At 41.3% G+C, this 17,022-nt stretch overlaps 1 protein-coding gene across 1 annotated transcript; it reads left to right on the top strand.

Moving 5' to 3' along the window:
* The first annotated feature begins 245 nt into the window (after positions 1-245).
* On the top strand, positions 246-16,274 carry gnsa (glucosamine (N-acetyl)-6-sulfatase a). The gene is made up of 14 exons (XM_012825406.3): positions 246-599; positions 712-771; positions 1,131-1,334; positions 1,870-1,935; positions 3,064-3,162; positions 3,697-3,864; positions 4,827-4,909; positions 5,184-5,302; positions 7,028-7,131; positions 7,351-7,452; positions 7,869-7,979; positions 8,350-8,460; positions 13,710-13,870; positions 14,297-16,274. Exons 1-14 carry the CDS (start codon positions 441-443, stop codon positions 14,370-14,372), a joined length of 1,623 nt encoding a protein of 540 aa, XP_012680860.2. The 5' UTR covers positions 246-440; the 3' UTR covers positions 14,373-16,274.
* Positions 16,275-17,022: the final 748 nt, after the last annotated feature.

Raw genomic sequence — 17,022 nt, 5'->3', positions numbered from 1 at the left:
TCAGACGACTGATAAATCCATACTTTTATGACTAAAAGGAGAATGTGACATATCATTTTGTCATAGCCTATTGTTAATATAAATGATGTCAATACAAACATTATAATCACATAAAAAGCATATTTAAACAACGTATTTTCATGTTTTAATCAGACAACACCAAGGTATAACAAAACTCTTAAGCAATGACATCATCCCAAACGCAGAAGAGTCTCTCTACTGCCTTCTGCGCAAACAGCCCGTCTAGTCACCTGACCTGGATTTCCGTCCGTAGACAGCACATGACTAGGAAACGGGGAAGTGTTTTGCACAGCCAGAAGAGGACTATTGCTGCTGGTTTCTTCGGAGGCGGAATTTTCCCAACAACATTTCACGCTTTTATTGGCCTTTAAAGGCCCCAAACAGCACTCCGGCGCTTCTGTTTTATTTCTGCCGCAGAAATGGCCCCGATTCGATTAAATCTGTGGACGTTATTGAATTTTAGCCTTATCTGCGTCACTTTGTTGTTTAATAGCCTGTCTGTTGTGGCTACAATGTACAGGAGACCTAACATTGTTTTGATTTTGACCGATGATTTAGACGTTTCTATTGGTGGCATGGTAAGTTAACATTGTTGAAATTAGTTTATCTTTATTGTATTAGATTAGACTGGGATGTGATTTGATGTGCGAGTGCCATACGCCACCACAACGTCTTCACCCCTCTTTGCAGGTTCCACTTAGTAAAACAAGAAAGTTAATAGGAGACGCGGGAATCGTCTTTACAAACGCGGTAAGTGAGCTAAAGCCTACTTTCACTAGTCACATCGATGCTTTTTAATTGGTTCGAAATTGAAAGTGGCTTCCCTCTTGAACAGTACAAATTGTAATCTCAGTGTATTGACTGTTGACAACATATTTAAGCAGTGTTTTCCCATCTACTTATTTCTTTAAAAAATGCTTACAAAACACAAAACTGTCTACAAGCTAACGCTCTCATTTATTTGGAGTTAGTGGCTTCAAGTTAATTCAAATCACTTCATAGTGCTGTATAGTGTTGTCCAGCATTATATGCAATCATCTAAGCTTTATTTGGTTGAAACTGGGCTTTATTTTAGCTAAACAACCTCTCTGCCTCTCCCTCCCCTCCAGTATGTTGCCAGCCCGTTGTGTTGTCCAAGTCGTGCCAGCATCCTGACGGGGAAGTACCCCCACAACCACCATGTCATCAATAACACACTGGAGGGCAACTGCAGCAGCCAGGCTTGGCAGAAGAGCCAGGAGCCCTTCACCTTCCCCGCCCTGCTGCAGAAGAACTACTACCAGACCTTCTTCGCTGGCAAATATCTTAACGAGGTACTGAAGGAGCGCTCTCTCTACCCGAGGACGTGCAGTTCGTCTTCGGCATCTTTTCAGTTTGTATTCAGAGATTTATGGAAGTGCATGAACTGATAGATTCCCTAGAAATGCAGTCATGCATTATTTTTAAGTCAAGCCAAAATATAGCAACGTTTGGATGTGAACCTGTGTGTTTTATTTCGGGAGTAGGCATTACCCTTTTTTCCAGTAAAGTGCCTTCAGTGCCGTAGCTGCTGTGTATCAGGGTTTTGAGGGATGTGTCTCAGAAACACTGGGAACATTGCTTAACTCTCACTCATTTCTAAATGGCCAGAGGTATTTGACTGAATGACTATAGCTGTTTGTCTTTAAGCCACAGGAATTCTATGGACTCTGTATTCTTTTAGCAGGTCTGTTTTCTCAATGCATTCACATTGTGTTACTGAAGAAAATCAGGAGACATAACTCAACCATTCCCTCCCTCTCTGTTACTCTCTGCCTTGTTATCTTTGTTATTTACCATTCTCTCTCTCTCTCTCTCTCTCTCTCTCAGTACGGGAACCCAAATGCAGGAGGTGTGGAACATGTACCTCTCGGCTGGGACTACTGGTTTGCCCTGGTAAGAAAAGTCAAAGAGCAGCCAAACCTCTAACTCTCCCCATCCCAGCTGGCAGCTGGATCTGGACTGATCCAGGCTACACCGCAGTCCGATCCATCAGCCAGCAGCGCTATGTCTTTCACTGACCTTTGTGTTCTTTCACTGAGTCATTGGGTTTATATCCACTATATGAGTTTGTCTGAGACGCACAAAAAGCTTCTGCTGATGGCTGTGGCTTGGCTCAAGCGTGGCACTTGCGCAGGTAGTCTGGACTGAGAAAAGAACATTGCAGTTTACCATTCTGTCAAGCTTGAATTGAATTTGACAATTGAAGGACAAACAACTGTTAAAAGTACCCTTTCTCACAACTCAGAGGGGAGTGTGTGATAAGGACTGCTACAGATGAGCTAATGTGAGTCACTGTGGCTGGATCAGCCCTGTGTTGTAGCTCTTGTTGGATTTGGCACGTAGGGACTGTGATCACACACACACACATACACACATACACACACACACACACGCACGCCCTGCCCTGTTCAACAGTGGCTGGGACCTTGACTTGGGTTCTGTTGATTTATTTGGCCCGGAACATAAATATGATAAGCCACTTTTCTGTAAACATCCCCAGTCCCCAACCAGTCTGGAGGTCATCACTGAATCACCCGTGATCACCTGGTTAGCCACTCCACTGCCCATCTGTGTTGTGAAGAGCTGACTTGAAGCTAAATTTAAAAATAAACATGAGCTTTGGCCTGGGAGGAGGGGGTGGGGGTTTGGGTATGACTTGTTGTCATGGGAACTCAGGGAGGCATGCTGAGTTTTTTTGGCCATGAGAAACAGCTTCCATACCCGATTCAGGGAAGCGGCCAACTGCATCCATGGAAATGCTGCCAAGGCCTTCCTTCAGTAAGTGCGGCAGGCTGTGACAGAACATTGCAGTGACGGAGCTAATTATTTATTTGACAAAACACCTTTGCAATACAGATGTACATTTACTACGTGTGTCCATACGTATCCAAACAATGGTCCTGGTGTTTTAGCCCTTTGCTTACCTGTTGGGTGACAGGAACAGACTAACAACAGAGCTGTATTAACAATATGACCAGTACACACACTCCGATTATTAATCCACTGACTGATCCCCCACAGGAAAGGAACTCCAAGTACTACAACTACACCTTGTCTGTGAATGGAAAAGCTCAGCAGCATGGACAGAACTACAGCCAGGACTACCTGACAGACGTGTTGGTAAGAACCACATCTCCATACCCCACTCCTCCAAATCAGCGCGGATAAAGAATGTGAGGTCACTACGGTAACAGTTAATTAACCGTGTGCGTGATTGAGCTTGCAAATGATTAACGTCCGAGTCCTCTACAGACTGTCCCCCTGAAGGTATTTTTATTTAGCATGTTGAGTAGGTTCTGGTATGTAATTCCCTCTCCTTGTCATTAATGTGTTGCATTTACATAGTTTGACACTCAATGGAAGCCTGCGCCTTTGGACACATGAATGTAAACATTACAATGTAAACGTGAACAATCTGACTGCTAGAGGAAGGCTTTTGTTTTTTTTGGTGGAGCACTCTCACCTAGCTTGTCCAAATACATTGACTGTTCATACACATTTTACATTTGTAATGTTTACATTTGTAATGTTTACATGCACGTTAACAAGGTAGCTCATCTAATTAGTCAGTTGACTGACATATTTCCTGCATCGTTAAACACAACACAAGCCATACGATGGTGACACTTCCCTCCTCCTTCTCTGTCCTCGCAGGCCAACTGCTCAATAGACTTCCTGCAGTACAAGTCCAACTACAAGCCCTTCTTCATGATGGTGTCCACCCCCGCGCCCCACTCGCCGTGGACAGCGGCGCCCCAGTACGAGAGCACCTTCCCCAACACCAAAGCCCCACGGGACCCCAACTTCAACGTCCACGGCAAGGTACAGAAGCAAATGATCTCAGACACACGAAGGAATATGGAGTTTTGTCTGCATTAAGGAGTATATATCCATAGAGGAGCCTTCTAACCCAAACCCTATGTCCTTAATATATATGTATATGCACAGATGAGTCTAAACATTCTAACCACTCATAGATGAATTGAGGGGCTTGTAAGAGTGGCACTTGGGTTGGATTTAGTTGATGGTAAGGGAACAGTCTGGCACGCTATAGAATTCAAAAAAGAATTTTGGATGTAGTGAGTGGTAGCCCCCCGAAATGAGCCTTCATTTAGTTCGCCTTGTACATAGAAAGGTGACTACATGACAAAAACAACCTGAAAATTAAACGAAGAGTCTTGTAAATCTGGTAAAGCCTTGTAAATGTGTCCCTAATGAAAAACAGGGACCCTTTCCCCAGCATGATGCACACAGTAGCCAGCTTCCCTCACTCCTCTCGTCACAGCAGTGCCAGGATGCCGCCCTCAGCCATCTGGGTCTCTACCAGCATTGTCCTCTCGAGTCTGTTCTCTGGCAGCTTCGCCGTCTATAAAAGGGTTCGATTTGGGGAAAAGCAGCGACGAAAAAGCCAAGAGAATAAATGTAACATTAACAGGGTGCTAAGAGAAACTGTTCACACAGATTTGATCTTACTTCCCCCACAGGGTTGTTAAAATGTGTCAATCAGCACAAAGGTTTTCCTCATCAGTAATGTGATTTGTGGAACAAACTATTATCGCATTCCCAGATTTTTGCTCTTATTTATTCTTTACATTCCCCAATATTTGTCATTCTCTATTCGTTGTGTTCCAAAATTGATATTCCTGATTATTCTTTGCATTCCCAGATATGTACTCCTGTTTATTCCCACATATCTGTTCTTCTTTATTCTTTGATCATTGTTCTATTCTATTCTTGATGTTGATTGGCTAATTGACTTCTTCCTTGTTGTCCACTCCCATCAGGATAAACACTGGCTGATCAGGCAGGCCAAGACTCCTATGTCCAACTCTTCAGTCGAGTTCCTAGATGACGCCTACAGGAAAAGGTACAGCACACACCCTCCTCGTCACAAACAGCAAAGGCTTTTAGACTGGACTCGGGACAGGCCTGGCCCAAATCCGGTCCAGTCAGACACTCTTTAGGACCCGGTCTTTCTTTCATTTTGTTCAGTTGTAAAATGGAATTGGTGTTCGATGTATGTCATCGCCATCAAATTAACCCATCATTAAAATACCAAAATGTCATTCTCACCACTGTCTGTGTGGCAGCAAGTTTGGTGGAGCTGGGTTTCAACGTGTAGTTCTGGTGGTGTCCCCTAGGTGGCGCACTCTGCTATCAGTGGATGACCTGGTGGAGAAGCTGGTGAAGAGGCTGGAGATGAGGGGAGAGCTGGAGAACACCTACATCCTGTTCACCTCAGACAACGGATACCACACAGGTTAGCCTCTGTCCGTCAACGATGGGTGGGAGAACCTACGATCCGCTTCCCGGAAGTTATTCCAATTGATGATTGGTTAAGATCAGTCACCTGACCGGAACCGAAACACAATACGTTTGATTGGCTAACACCAGGACCTTTACTTTTTCATTGAGAAACGGTGTTGATTGCCTGACTTTTAAACGATCGACCGACAGCCTCTACTAGCAATCTACTGGCCTTTGTGTAATGTTACGATGCTGTGCAGTGAGTAAACCTCACTCCCCGACACCTTAAGAGACGTGCTAGCGACAGACGCTAGCACCCATAGGTTTTAGCCTGTATGCTAGCATGTCCGCCTCCCATGCTTAGTTAAGGTCCGGTGCGGAGCAGTGCTTGTCTACACAACACAGGTTACTTATGCCTGAAGTCTATATCTGATTGTGTTGTGAAGTTGTAAATACCGCATAATGGAAGACAAAATCAAGTAAAACATGGGACATCTTTTTATAGTATTTATTGAGGGACACCTTAAACATTAATCAGTTCATCTAGATCCACACACAGCACACACATGTAACAATCCCACTAGACAATGGGATCAAATACTCAAACTTAAAGGTGTAGTTTAGTAAAATATCTACTTAGTCTTATCCATTTAATGGTCCATTAAAGGTTTGCCAGTGCAGCACAATACAACCAATAGTATTGAAAAGTAGTGAAAATAGTATTAAAACTAGTGTCTAACTGCTGACTATAAACCATGAAAGTGATTCGACTGACGTGAGGATATGTAGATATTATAATGAATATTGAATTCCCTTTTGGTATTTCTTTAACACTCACTCAGATAAAAACAGGTCTGAGTCAGAAGTCCCTCTTGTCATCAGTCATTAGTAATGGTCACAAGTGTGGAAGAGGATGCTGTTCCTGAAATGGCTGTGGGGAAGGTGTTTGAGAAAGGGGCGGGTCGATTTTTGCCTGTTATGTAATGTTCTTTGTAATTTACTCTGATGGATCAGGATTGATTTAAACTGAATATCCTTTCACAAGCTCATAATCAGCCATTACATCTTGTCTATCTCTCGCATCTAGGATGTAAAAGTAAAGAAGTCGCTTTTTGGACAAACAATTATCTGTTGATTGAGCACAATTGATACGTGTGTAAATTCTGTATTAATAAGTTCCTAACTAATGGGTTGTGGGAAAAGTGTCTGCATCATCGGCCCTTACCATAGGGACCTGGCTTCAAGTCTGATCCAAGGCCCTGTTTTTTGCTAAGGAAGGTTCCTAACTGAGTTAAACGACCCAGAAGTATCTAGGTGGCAGCCATGTCAAGAGCTGGTCGAATTATGTAAATGTAGGAGCTTCAATGCTTCCTTTAGCATAGCATCTCCTTTAGCATAGGGTACACGGGATCATCCTTTATGGAAGGAAAGGATATAGTACTGCCCCACAATTCCTTGCTGCAGCAACAATCGATCAACGTGTCAATAACATCCGCCTTCGCATAATTAGTAGCTTAGTGTAAGTGCAGTCGGATTCTCTTAGAGCTGCGGTTTGGTTTTTATTAGTCCTTATGAATTCTACTTCATATCTTTCCTTTACCTCATAACGTTTTCCATCAAGGTCAAGGAAACATGGTTAGGAAAAGACAATAGGATGGACTATCTGACCGCAGCCCAAGTCTTTTGAGATTTGCACAGGAGCGTCCTCTCATGTCATGTTATTCTTCTTCTCCATCAGGCCAGTTCTCTCTGCCCATGGACAAGCGGCAGCTCTATGAGTTTGACATCAGAGTGCCCCTGCTGGTGAGGGGACCAAACATCAAGCCCAACCAGACCACTCCGGTGAGAGGCAGTCATTACCCACACACACACACCCAAACAAACACATACGCATACACACAAACACAAAAAGAAAATTGTCTTACAGACAAGCTGGGTTATCATAACAAACAGCTGAACAAAACAAACACACACAAAAAGAAACAAACAAACAAACAGTGATTCTCTGGGATTCCTCTGTGTTTTCTAATGTTTAATATCATCTTCTCTTCCGTACATCAGATGCTGGTGGCCAATGTGGATTTGGGTCCAACCATCCTGGACATTGCTGGGATTGACTACAACAAGACCCAAATGGACGGCATGTCGTTCCTGTCTATTTTGGTAAATCACCATGACAACACCTCATGGAGTCAGACTTGCATAACATAACACAACATGACATAACTGTGTGAAAGTGAAATCAAACCAATATTATATTACGACCATTTTACAACCAATACCTAGCCAATACCTTTATATGTCTAAAAGCATTTTAGTTTTGGCAATGAATCTTGATTATTAACTGTCTGTCTGTCTGTCTGTCTGTCTCTGTCTGTCTGTCTGTCTGTCTCTGTCTGTCTGTCTCTCTCTCTCCCTCTCTCTGTCTGTCTGTCTGTCTCCCTATCTCTTTCTCTCTCTCTCTCTCTCTCTCCCTATCTCTTTTTCTCTCTCTTTCTCTCTCTCTCCCTCTCTCTCTCTCTCTCCCTCTCTCTCTCCCTATCTCTTTCTCTCTCTCTCTCTTTCTCTCTCTCTCTCAGAGTGGGCAGGGGAACAGTAGCAGCTGGAGGACGGACGTGCTGGTGGAGTATGAGGGGGAGGGCAGTAACGTGACTGACCCCTCCTGCCCCCTGCTTGGCCCTGGAGTCTCGGTGAGGAACACTTTCACACACACACTCACTCACACACATACACACACAATCCTTGCAGACACAACTATAACATATGCTATTTGTGTGATTTAATTTTTTTTGTCTGTTATTTTCAGTGTAAGGATTATTTTAAGATGCCTGTTGAATATTTCATCTTTCTAGTTGATATTTTAGTCTTTGCGTTAAATAGTTTTTTTTTTATCTCATTGATAATATGTATGCTGTTCTGTCTTATTCGCTTCTTTCATATTTTTGGATTATGTGTGACAGTGGTAGTGATAATGATGGTTGTGGTGGTGAAAATGATGGTGTCTGATGTTACGTGTCTCATTTTGAATATGTGTGTGTGTGTGTGTGTGTGTGTGTGCAGGAATGTTTCCCTGACTGTGTGTGTGAGGACTCCTACAATAACACCTACGCCTGCGTTCGCACGGTCTCCCCTACTGCCAACCTCCAGTACTGTGAATTTGATGACAACGAGGTAAAGCCTTATGGTCCAGTCTCTGGCCATGTGCTCATTACAGTGCATGAAATGCCCTGTATTGTTATTCCTTCGTTTCTTATTACAGTGCATGAAATGCCCTGTATTGTTATTCCTTCGTTTCTTATTCTTCTTCTACTTCTTATTACAGTGCATGAAATGCCCTGTATTGTTATCCAAACTTTTCTTATTCTTATTATTCTTTTTACCTTTTTCTGCGCTTAATTCAGCTAAAACCGCTTAACGTAGAAACTTTGTTCAAACTTTGTCGCGTAGGTCTTATAATGGACACTTGTGCTATGTATTTTTCATTTTTCTAAACTTTATACTTTTTAAGATATTAAAGAAAAACTAATAAAAAATGTCCCATTGACTTACATTGGGCCATTATGACATCATAATAGGGTCATTAAACTGGCTTGCACCTGTGCTTCACTGACACCTGCGCCAAGGTTCCAAGGAACCTCTTCTCTCTGTCCCTCTCCATTCAACTGTATAACTAGGAATATTAAGAGACACCTTCCATACTCTCCTTTTTTTTCTCTCTATCCCTCTCACATCTACTTTCTCTCACACTCCATCTCTCTGCTTCACTCCATTGTCTCTCCTTCTTTCAATATTTACCCTCTTCACTCTCTCTTTACTGCCTTTATCCAGAGCCACTCTTGTTCACTCTTCTTTTCTTCCTTCTTTCTTTCTTCCACTCTTCTTTCCTTTTTTCTTTCCTTTCTTTACTCTTCTTTCCTTTCTTCTTTCCTTTCTTTCACTCTTCTTTATTTTCTTCTTTCCTTCTTCCACTCTTCTCTTCTTTCTTTTCTTCTTTTCTTCTTCCACTCTTCTTTCCTTTCTTCTTTCCTTTCTTCACTCTTCTTTCCTTTCTTTCACTCTTCCACTCTTCTTTCCTTTCTTTCACTCTTCTTTCTTTTCTTCTTTCCTTCTTCCACTCTTCTTTCCTTTCTTATTTCACTCTTCTTTCTTTTCTTCTTCCACTCTTCTTTCCTTTCTCCTTTCCTTTCTTCACTCTTCTTTCCTTCTTCCACTCTTCTTTCGTTTCTTCACTCTTCTTTCTTTTTTTTCTTTCCTTCTTCCACTCTTCTTTCCTTTCTTCTTTTCTTATTTCACTCTTCTTCCTTTTCTTCTTCCTTTCCTCAACTTTTGCATTTCATGCACTGGTATTTCCTTCAGGAAATGCATTTTCTAGTTATTCTTTTTACCGACTTCTGCGCTTAATTCAGCTCGAACCGCTTAACTTAGAAACTCCGTTCAAACTTTGGCGTGTAGGTCTTGTAAAGGACACTTATGCTATGTATTTTTCATTTGTCTAAACGTTATACTTTTTAAGATATTAAAGAAAAACTAATACAAATTTTCCCATTGACTTACATTGGGCCATTATGACATCATAATAGGGTCATTAAACTGGCTTGCACCTGTGCTTCACTGACACCTGCGCCAAGGTTCCAAGGCTCCTCTTCTCCCTGTCCCTCTCCATTCAACTGTATAACTAGGAATATTATTCTTTCCTTCTTCCACTCTTCTTCTTTCCTTCTTCCACTCGTCTTTCCTTCTTCCACTCTTCTTTCCTTCTTCTACTCTTCTTTTCTTTCTTCACTCTTCTTTCCTTCTTCCACTCTTCTATCCTTCTTCCACTCTTCTTTCCTTCTTTTACTCTTCTTTCCTTTCTTCTTTCCTTCTTTCTTTTCTTCTTCCACTCTTCTTTCCTTTCTTCACTCTTCTTTCCTTTCTTCTTTCCTTCTTTCACTCTTCTTTCTTTTCTTCTTTCCTTTCTTCACTCTTCTTTTCTTTATTCTTTCCTTCTTCCACTCTTCTTTTCTTTCTTCTTTCCTTCTTCCACTCTTCTTTTCTTTCTTCACTCTTCTTTCTTTTCTTCTTTCCTTTCTTCACTCTTCTTTTCTTTATTCTTTCCTTCTTCCACTCTTCTTTCCTTCTTCCACTCTTCTTTCCTTTCTTCACTCTTCTTTCCTTTCTTCTTTCCTTCTTCCACTCTTCTTTCCTTCTTCCTCTCTTCTTTCCTTTCTTCTTTCCTTCTTTCACTCTTCTTTCTTTTCTTCTTCCTTTCTTAACTTTAGCATTTCATGCACTGGTATTTCCTTCAGGAAATGCATTTTCTAGTTATTCTTTTTACCGGCTTCTGCGCTTAATTCAGCTCGAACCGCTTAACTTAGAAACTCCGTTCAAACTTTGGCGTGTAGGTCTTGTAAAGGACACTTATGCTATGTATTTTTCATTTGTCTAAACGTTATACTTTTTAAGATATTAAAGAAAAACTAATACAAATTTTCCCATTGACTTACATTGGGCCATTATGACATCATAATAGGGTCATTAAACTGGCTTGCACCTGTGCTTCACTGACACCTGCGCCAAGGTTCCAAGGCTCCTCTTCTCTCTGTCCCTCTCCATTCAACTGTATAACTAGGAATATTATTCTTTCCTTCTTCCACTCTTCTTCTTTCCTTCTTCCACTCTTCTTTCCTTCTTCCACTCTCCTTTCCTTTCTTCTTTCCTTCTTCCACTCTTCTTTCCTTCTTCTACTCTTCTTTTCTTTCTTCACTCTTCTTTCCTTCTTCCACTCTTCTATCCTTCTTCCACTCTTCTTTCCTTCTTTTACTCTTCTTTCCTTTCTTCTTTCCTTCTTTCTTTTCTTCTTCCACTCTTCTTTCCTTTCTTCACTCTTCTTTCCTTTCTTCTTTCCTTCTTTCACTCTTCTTTCTTTTCTTCTTTCCTTTCTTCACTCTTCTTTTCTTTATTCTTTCCTTCTTCCACTCTTCTTTTCTTTCTTCTTTCCTTCTTCCACTCTTCTTTTCTTTCTTCTTTCCTTCTTCCACTCTTCTTTTCTTTCTTCTTTCCTTCTTCCACTCTTCTTTCCTTTCTTCACTCTTCTTTCCTTTCTTCTTTCCTTCTTCCACTCTTCTTTCCTTCTTCCTCTCTTCTTTCCTTCTTTCCTTTCTTCTTTCCTTTCTTTCACTCTTCTTTCTTTTCTTCTTCCTTTCTTAACTTTAGCATTTCATGCACTGGTATTTCCTTCAGGAAATGCATTTTCTAGTTCTTCTTCTTCTTATTACAGTGCATGAAATGCCCTGTATTGTTATTCCTTCGTTTCTTATTATTATTATTCTTTGTACCGAACTTCTGCGCTTAATTCAGCTCGAACCGCTTAACTTAGAAACTTTGTTCAAACTTTGCTGCGTAGGTCTTGTAAAGGACACTTATGCTATGTATTTTTCATTTTTCTAAACTTTATACTTTTTAAAATATTAAAGAAAAACTAATACAATTTCTCCCATTGACTTACATTGGGCCATTATGACATCATAATAGGGTCTTTAAACTGGCTTGCACCTGTGCTTCACTGACACCTGCGCCAAGGTTCCAAGGCTCCTCTTCTCTCTGTCCCTCTCCATTCAACTGTATAACTAGGAATATTATTCTTTCCTTCTTCCACTCTTCTTCTTTCCTTCTTCTACTCTTCTTTCCTTCTTCCACTCTCCTTTCCTTTCTTCTTTCCTTCTTCCACTCTTCTTTCCTTTCTTCACTCTTCTTTCCTTTCTTCTTTCCTTCTTTCACTCTTCTTTCTTTTCTTCTTTCCTTTCTTCACTATTCTTTCCTTTATTCTTTCCTTCTTCCACTCTTCTTTCCTTCTTCCACTCTTCTTTCCTTTCTTCACTCTTCTTCCTTTCTTCTTTCCTTCTTCCACTCTTCTTTCCTTCTTCTACTCTTTTCTTTCTTCACTCTTCTTTCCTTCTTCCACTCTTCTTTCCTTCTTTTACTCTAATCTCCTTTCTTCTTTCCTTCTTTCTTTTCTTCTTCCACTCTTCTTTCCTTTCTTCACTCTTCTTTCCTTTCTTCTTTCCTTCTTTCACTCTTCTTTCTTTTCTTCTTTCCTTTCTTCACTATTCTTTCCTTTATTCTTTCCTTCTTCCACTCTTCTTTCCTTTCTTCACTCTTCTTCCTTTCTTCTTTCCTTCTTCCACTCTTCTTTCCTTCTTCCACTCTTCTTTCCTTCTTTTACTCTTCTTTCCTTTCTTCTTTCCTTCTTTCACTCTTCTTTCTTTTCTTCTTCCTTTCTTAACTTTTGCATTTCATACACTGGTATTTCCTTCAGGAAATGCATTTTCTAGTTATTCTCTTTACCGACTTCTGCGCTTAATTCAGCTCGAACCGCTTAACTTAGAAACTCCGTTCAAACTTTGGCGCGTAGGTCTTGTAAAGGACACTTATGCTATGTATTTTTCATTTTTCTAAACTTTACACTTTTTAAGATATTAAATAAAAACGAATACAAATTTTCCCATTGACTTACATTGGGCCATTATGACATCATAATGGGGTCATTAAACTGGCTTGCACCTGTGCTTCACTGACACCTGCGCCAAGGTTCCAAGGCTCCTCTTCTCTCTGTCCCTCTCCATTCAACTGTATAACTAGGAATATTAAGAGACACATTCCATACTCTACTTTTTTTTCTCTCTATCTTTCTCTCTATCCCTCTCACTCTACTTTCTCTCACACTCCATCTCTCTGATTCACTCCATTTTCTCTCCTTCTTTCAATATTTTCCCTCTTCACTCTCTCTTCTTTCCTTCTTCCACTCTTCTTCCCTTCTTCCACTCTTCTTTCCTTCTTCCACTCTTCTTTCCTTTCTTCTTTCCCTTCTTTCTTTTCTTCTTCCACTCTTCTTTCCTTTCTTCTTTCCTTCTTCCACTCTTCTTTCCTTCTTCCAATCTTTTTTCCTTCTTTCACTCTTCTTCCTTTCTTCTTTCCTTCTTTCTTTTCTTCTTTCATTCTTCCACTCTTGTTTCCTTTCTTTCACTCTTCTTTCTTTTCTTCTTTCCTTCTTCCACTCTTCCTTCCTTCTTCCACTCTTCTTTACTTTCTTCCACTCTTCTTTCCTTCTTTTACTCTTCTTTCCTTTCTTCTTTGCTTCTTCACTCTTCTTTCTTTTCTTCTTCCTTTCTTAACTTTTGCATTTCATGCACTGGTATTTCCTTCAGGAAATGCATTTTCTAGTTATATTTGATTCCCTTTGAGGAGTGATGTCACAAATGGGATTAGAATGTTGTTGACTGAAGGTTCCATCTGATGATGCAATAATAAACTCAAGCGTCCATTATAAATGGTAGTCAATGTAAATTCCAGATCTGAACTGTGTCATTCTGTAATGATTTGCAGAGAACAAAAAACAGTTTCTAGGCAAAGGGTTAATGGGTAAAATGTGTGTGCTGCAGGTGTTTGTGGAGGTGTACAACCTGACGGGAGACCCGTTCCAGCTGACCAACATCGCTAAGAGCATTGAGCAGGAGGTGCTGGAGAAGATGAACCACCGCCTCATGATGCTGCAGTCATGTTCCGCCCAGTCCTGTAGAACTCCAGGAGTCTATGACTCACGGTCAGTCACACACACACACACACTCACACACCAGCACCCATGATGCAAAGACTCATATATATATATATACACACACACACACACACACACACACACACACACACACACACACACACATCACACCACACCACATACCCCCTCCTGCCCCATACGCACACACACACACACATATATACACACACACACAGTCCTGCAGAACACCAGGTATCTATGACTCATTGTCCGTCAAGTCACTTTACCGTCGCATACTTCTACTGCGTTAGAACATCACCTGTGTTATCTTCACCTGCTGAGCCAAATGGCGGCTACATCTTGAGTTGTAATTTATTTATCTCAGTATTTGTGTGTCTATACGGTTTGGGACTAGTAGACCTGCCTTGTGCGTTCTAACCTGATGTGTGACATACATACCTTCCCCCTCTACAGGTATAAGTTTGACCCGAGGCTGATGTTCAGCAACCACAGTCCCCGCCTCAGAAAACTCCGACAGACGCTCAAGTAAGAGAGACTGAAGAAAGTAAAGGGAAAATGAGGGTGATGATGATGAAGAGGAGGAGGCGAGGAAGATGAAACTGGAGGCATTGTTTCTCCTCTCCTCCTGCTGTTGTTGCCTTGCGTCTCGAGCCCACTCCCAATCCTCTCCATCTCTCATCCCCCCCATATCGATGTTCCATCGCTCTCTCTGTCTCTCCCACTCATCCCTTCTTTTCTGTGGGGGGTCAGAGGTCAAACCCATACTGGGTGAGGATGTTGTCTGAGGACTGGGAATGTAATCACTGGAGACACTTTTTAATGAGAACAGCGTGGCCTTCTGTCTCTGTGTGTGTGTGTGTGTGTGTGTGTGTGTGTGTGTGTGTGTGTGTGTGTGTCATACCCTACTGACACCAGTCATCTTCACGCCGAGAGACACCATCATCTGTCACAGGTAATCAATTCAGAGCAAACTTGAGTTTTTAGTGTCTGTTTTGAGGATTATAACTTTGTTTTGGAGTCCTATATTTTCACTCATGACCTGGTAATTGAGTGTTCTGTGTTCTGTGTGTTGAAGCATATTTGCTGATTTTAGTTGTTTAATTTTATTTAGTTTAATTTCTGTCCAAATTTAAGCTTGTGTCCAAAGGGGATCGAGTGGTTGCATCAATTATGTCGTTGTGGTATTCGACAACTCCTCCACTCTCATTTCCTGCATAGTGAAACCTGTCAGTCTTTTCAACATATGTGTAGACTTCATAGGTGTACATTATGACGAGTGAAACTAAAATATCTTGATTTATTCATATTAACATTTTTGTTGGATCAAGGCCAGAGGCACCCGTAGCTTCAGCAATAGGATATCTGAACTGTGTTCTCTCGAATGTCCGTCAAGTTTTATTCACGCGCACACACACACACACACACAAACACACACACACACGTGAAATATGGGCAGGTCTTGTATATGACCGTCATTTGACCACTGGCGTGGCAGGGCTGTATCTGAAAGCAATGACGGTAGAAATAACCCAATCGGAGGGACTCTTGTCCAATCATGTCGGAGGGAATCTTGTCCAATCATGGCAGAACTGTAAAACTTGGTGAATAACGTACACAGACACAGATATGCTTTAGTTTAGACTTTAGGTCCACGATCATTTTTCTTGACTGTCACTATCTCTGCAACCTCTTGTGGTTACAGACACTTTGAACTTTGAGCTGTCTCGTGAGCCAAAGCTGTAAATCAGACTTCAAGGTCACGGTTATGATGTTCTCGTCGTTTGGATTAGCTCTAGCCAGATGAATGATGACGTTGCTAAATGTGAACTGAAGCATAGGGCAGAGGGCGATTACTGCCTAAAAATGAAACAAGCTGATTTTATTATGAGGGATTTGCATGGGAGACCCGGGTTGTTTGAAAAAAATAGATAAATAAAAATAAATAAACGCCTCTTCCACACTCTCATACACACGTGAGCAAGCAAGGCAAGCTGCTTAGGAGAAGGGAACTGTAGCACACTATAGACTGCTCTGAAGAATTCACCTGAGATTTGGACTAATTCTGTCTGCGCCTTGGCCTCCACTAAACGATAGGCGAGCTAGGTTCAGAGGTCGCCCAGACACTGGACATGTGGAGAGGAGATTACATCGTGCCTTTTAATATCACAAACGATTACAAACGCAGTTACAGTGGGGTCATTGAAGTCCTCCTTATTCCCACAGAAAGAGGTCCACAAACCCACACATTGAGGTGACCCAGTTCATGTCACTAAGGCACTTTTGCAGTCTATTTAGGATTTACAGACGGTATTTTGCACGTTAGAGTTTTCCTTTTCCTCCGGTTATCAACAGTAATATTTTTTGTTACAGTCGTGTAAATAAGTACATTTCTGGCTTGTGTGATTGATCAATAAAAGCAATGTGAAATTTACTCAGATCACTGGTTGTTCTTGGGCTTTGCCTGTTTCGATCCGTCTAGAGACATTAAGATATATCTCAAACCAGCTGTAGATTTAGCAAGTACTGTTTTTAATAATTTATTGTTTCATTTGTAGATGACTATATGCATTTCACATACAAATAAATGCATTTAGTGAGTGGTTTCTACCAGATGGCACTTTCACAAGATGGGATATTTTCAGTGGAGATATTTTGTCTGTCCTGCAAAAAGTAGCCATGAATCACATGCTGCTACAAACATAAAGAAACTCAGCTCTTCCCAGCTGGTCACCAGCCTAACACAGTGTATTTGGATCACTGACAGTGTGTGACATGGGCAGAGTGGGGGGTGGGACTAACACAGTAGTGTCTCGTGCTGGTGCTGGTGATCCAACACATCCAGTTTGACCCTCGTTTTTAACATTGAGCATTTTGGGATGAATGAACCCCCAAAGACACTAAAACAATATACATGTTTCAAAAACATAAAACACAGAAGAAAAAACAAGCTCCTTAAAACACATGTTACTCGATCACAATGGCAAAAATGTTGTGGCACTTCCTGGCCACAAGAGGTCAGTACAACATATCATCTTTCTGTTGAGCAGTGAATTAGAGCGCACAGTTAGGGGAGGAGTCCACTAGACTATTGTAAGAAGCTGCAGTCCTTGTTTCTTCCTCCTTGTTAAAGTACAGCAGTAGACCTGATGGGGGACACATGAGCTTCAGACAGTGGATGA

This window comes from Clupea harengus, chromosome 16 (assembly GCF_900700415.2).
Source record: "Clupea harengus chromosome 16, Ch_v2.0.2, whole genome shotgun sequence".
Classification (NCBI taxonomy): domain Eukaryota; kingdom Metazoa; phylum Chordata; class Actinopteri; order Clupeiformes; family Clupeidae; genus Clupea; species Clupea harengus.
The sequence above is the reverse complement of the archived record's forward strand: the minus strand, read 5'-3'. Positions and strand labels throughout refer to the sequence as shown.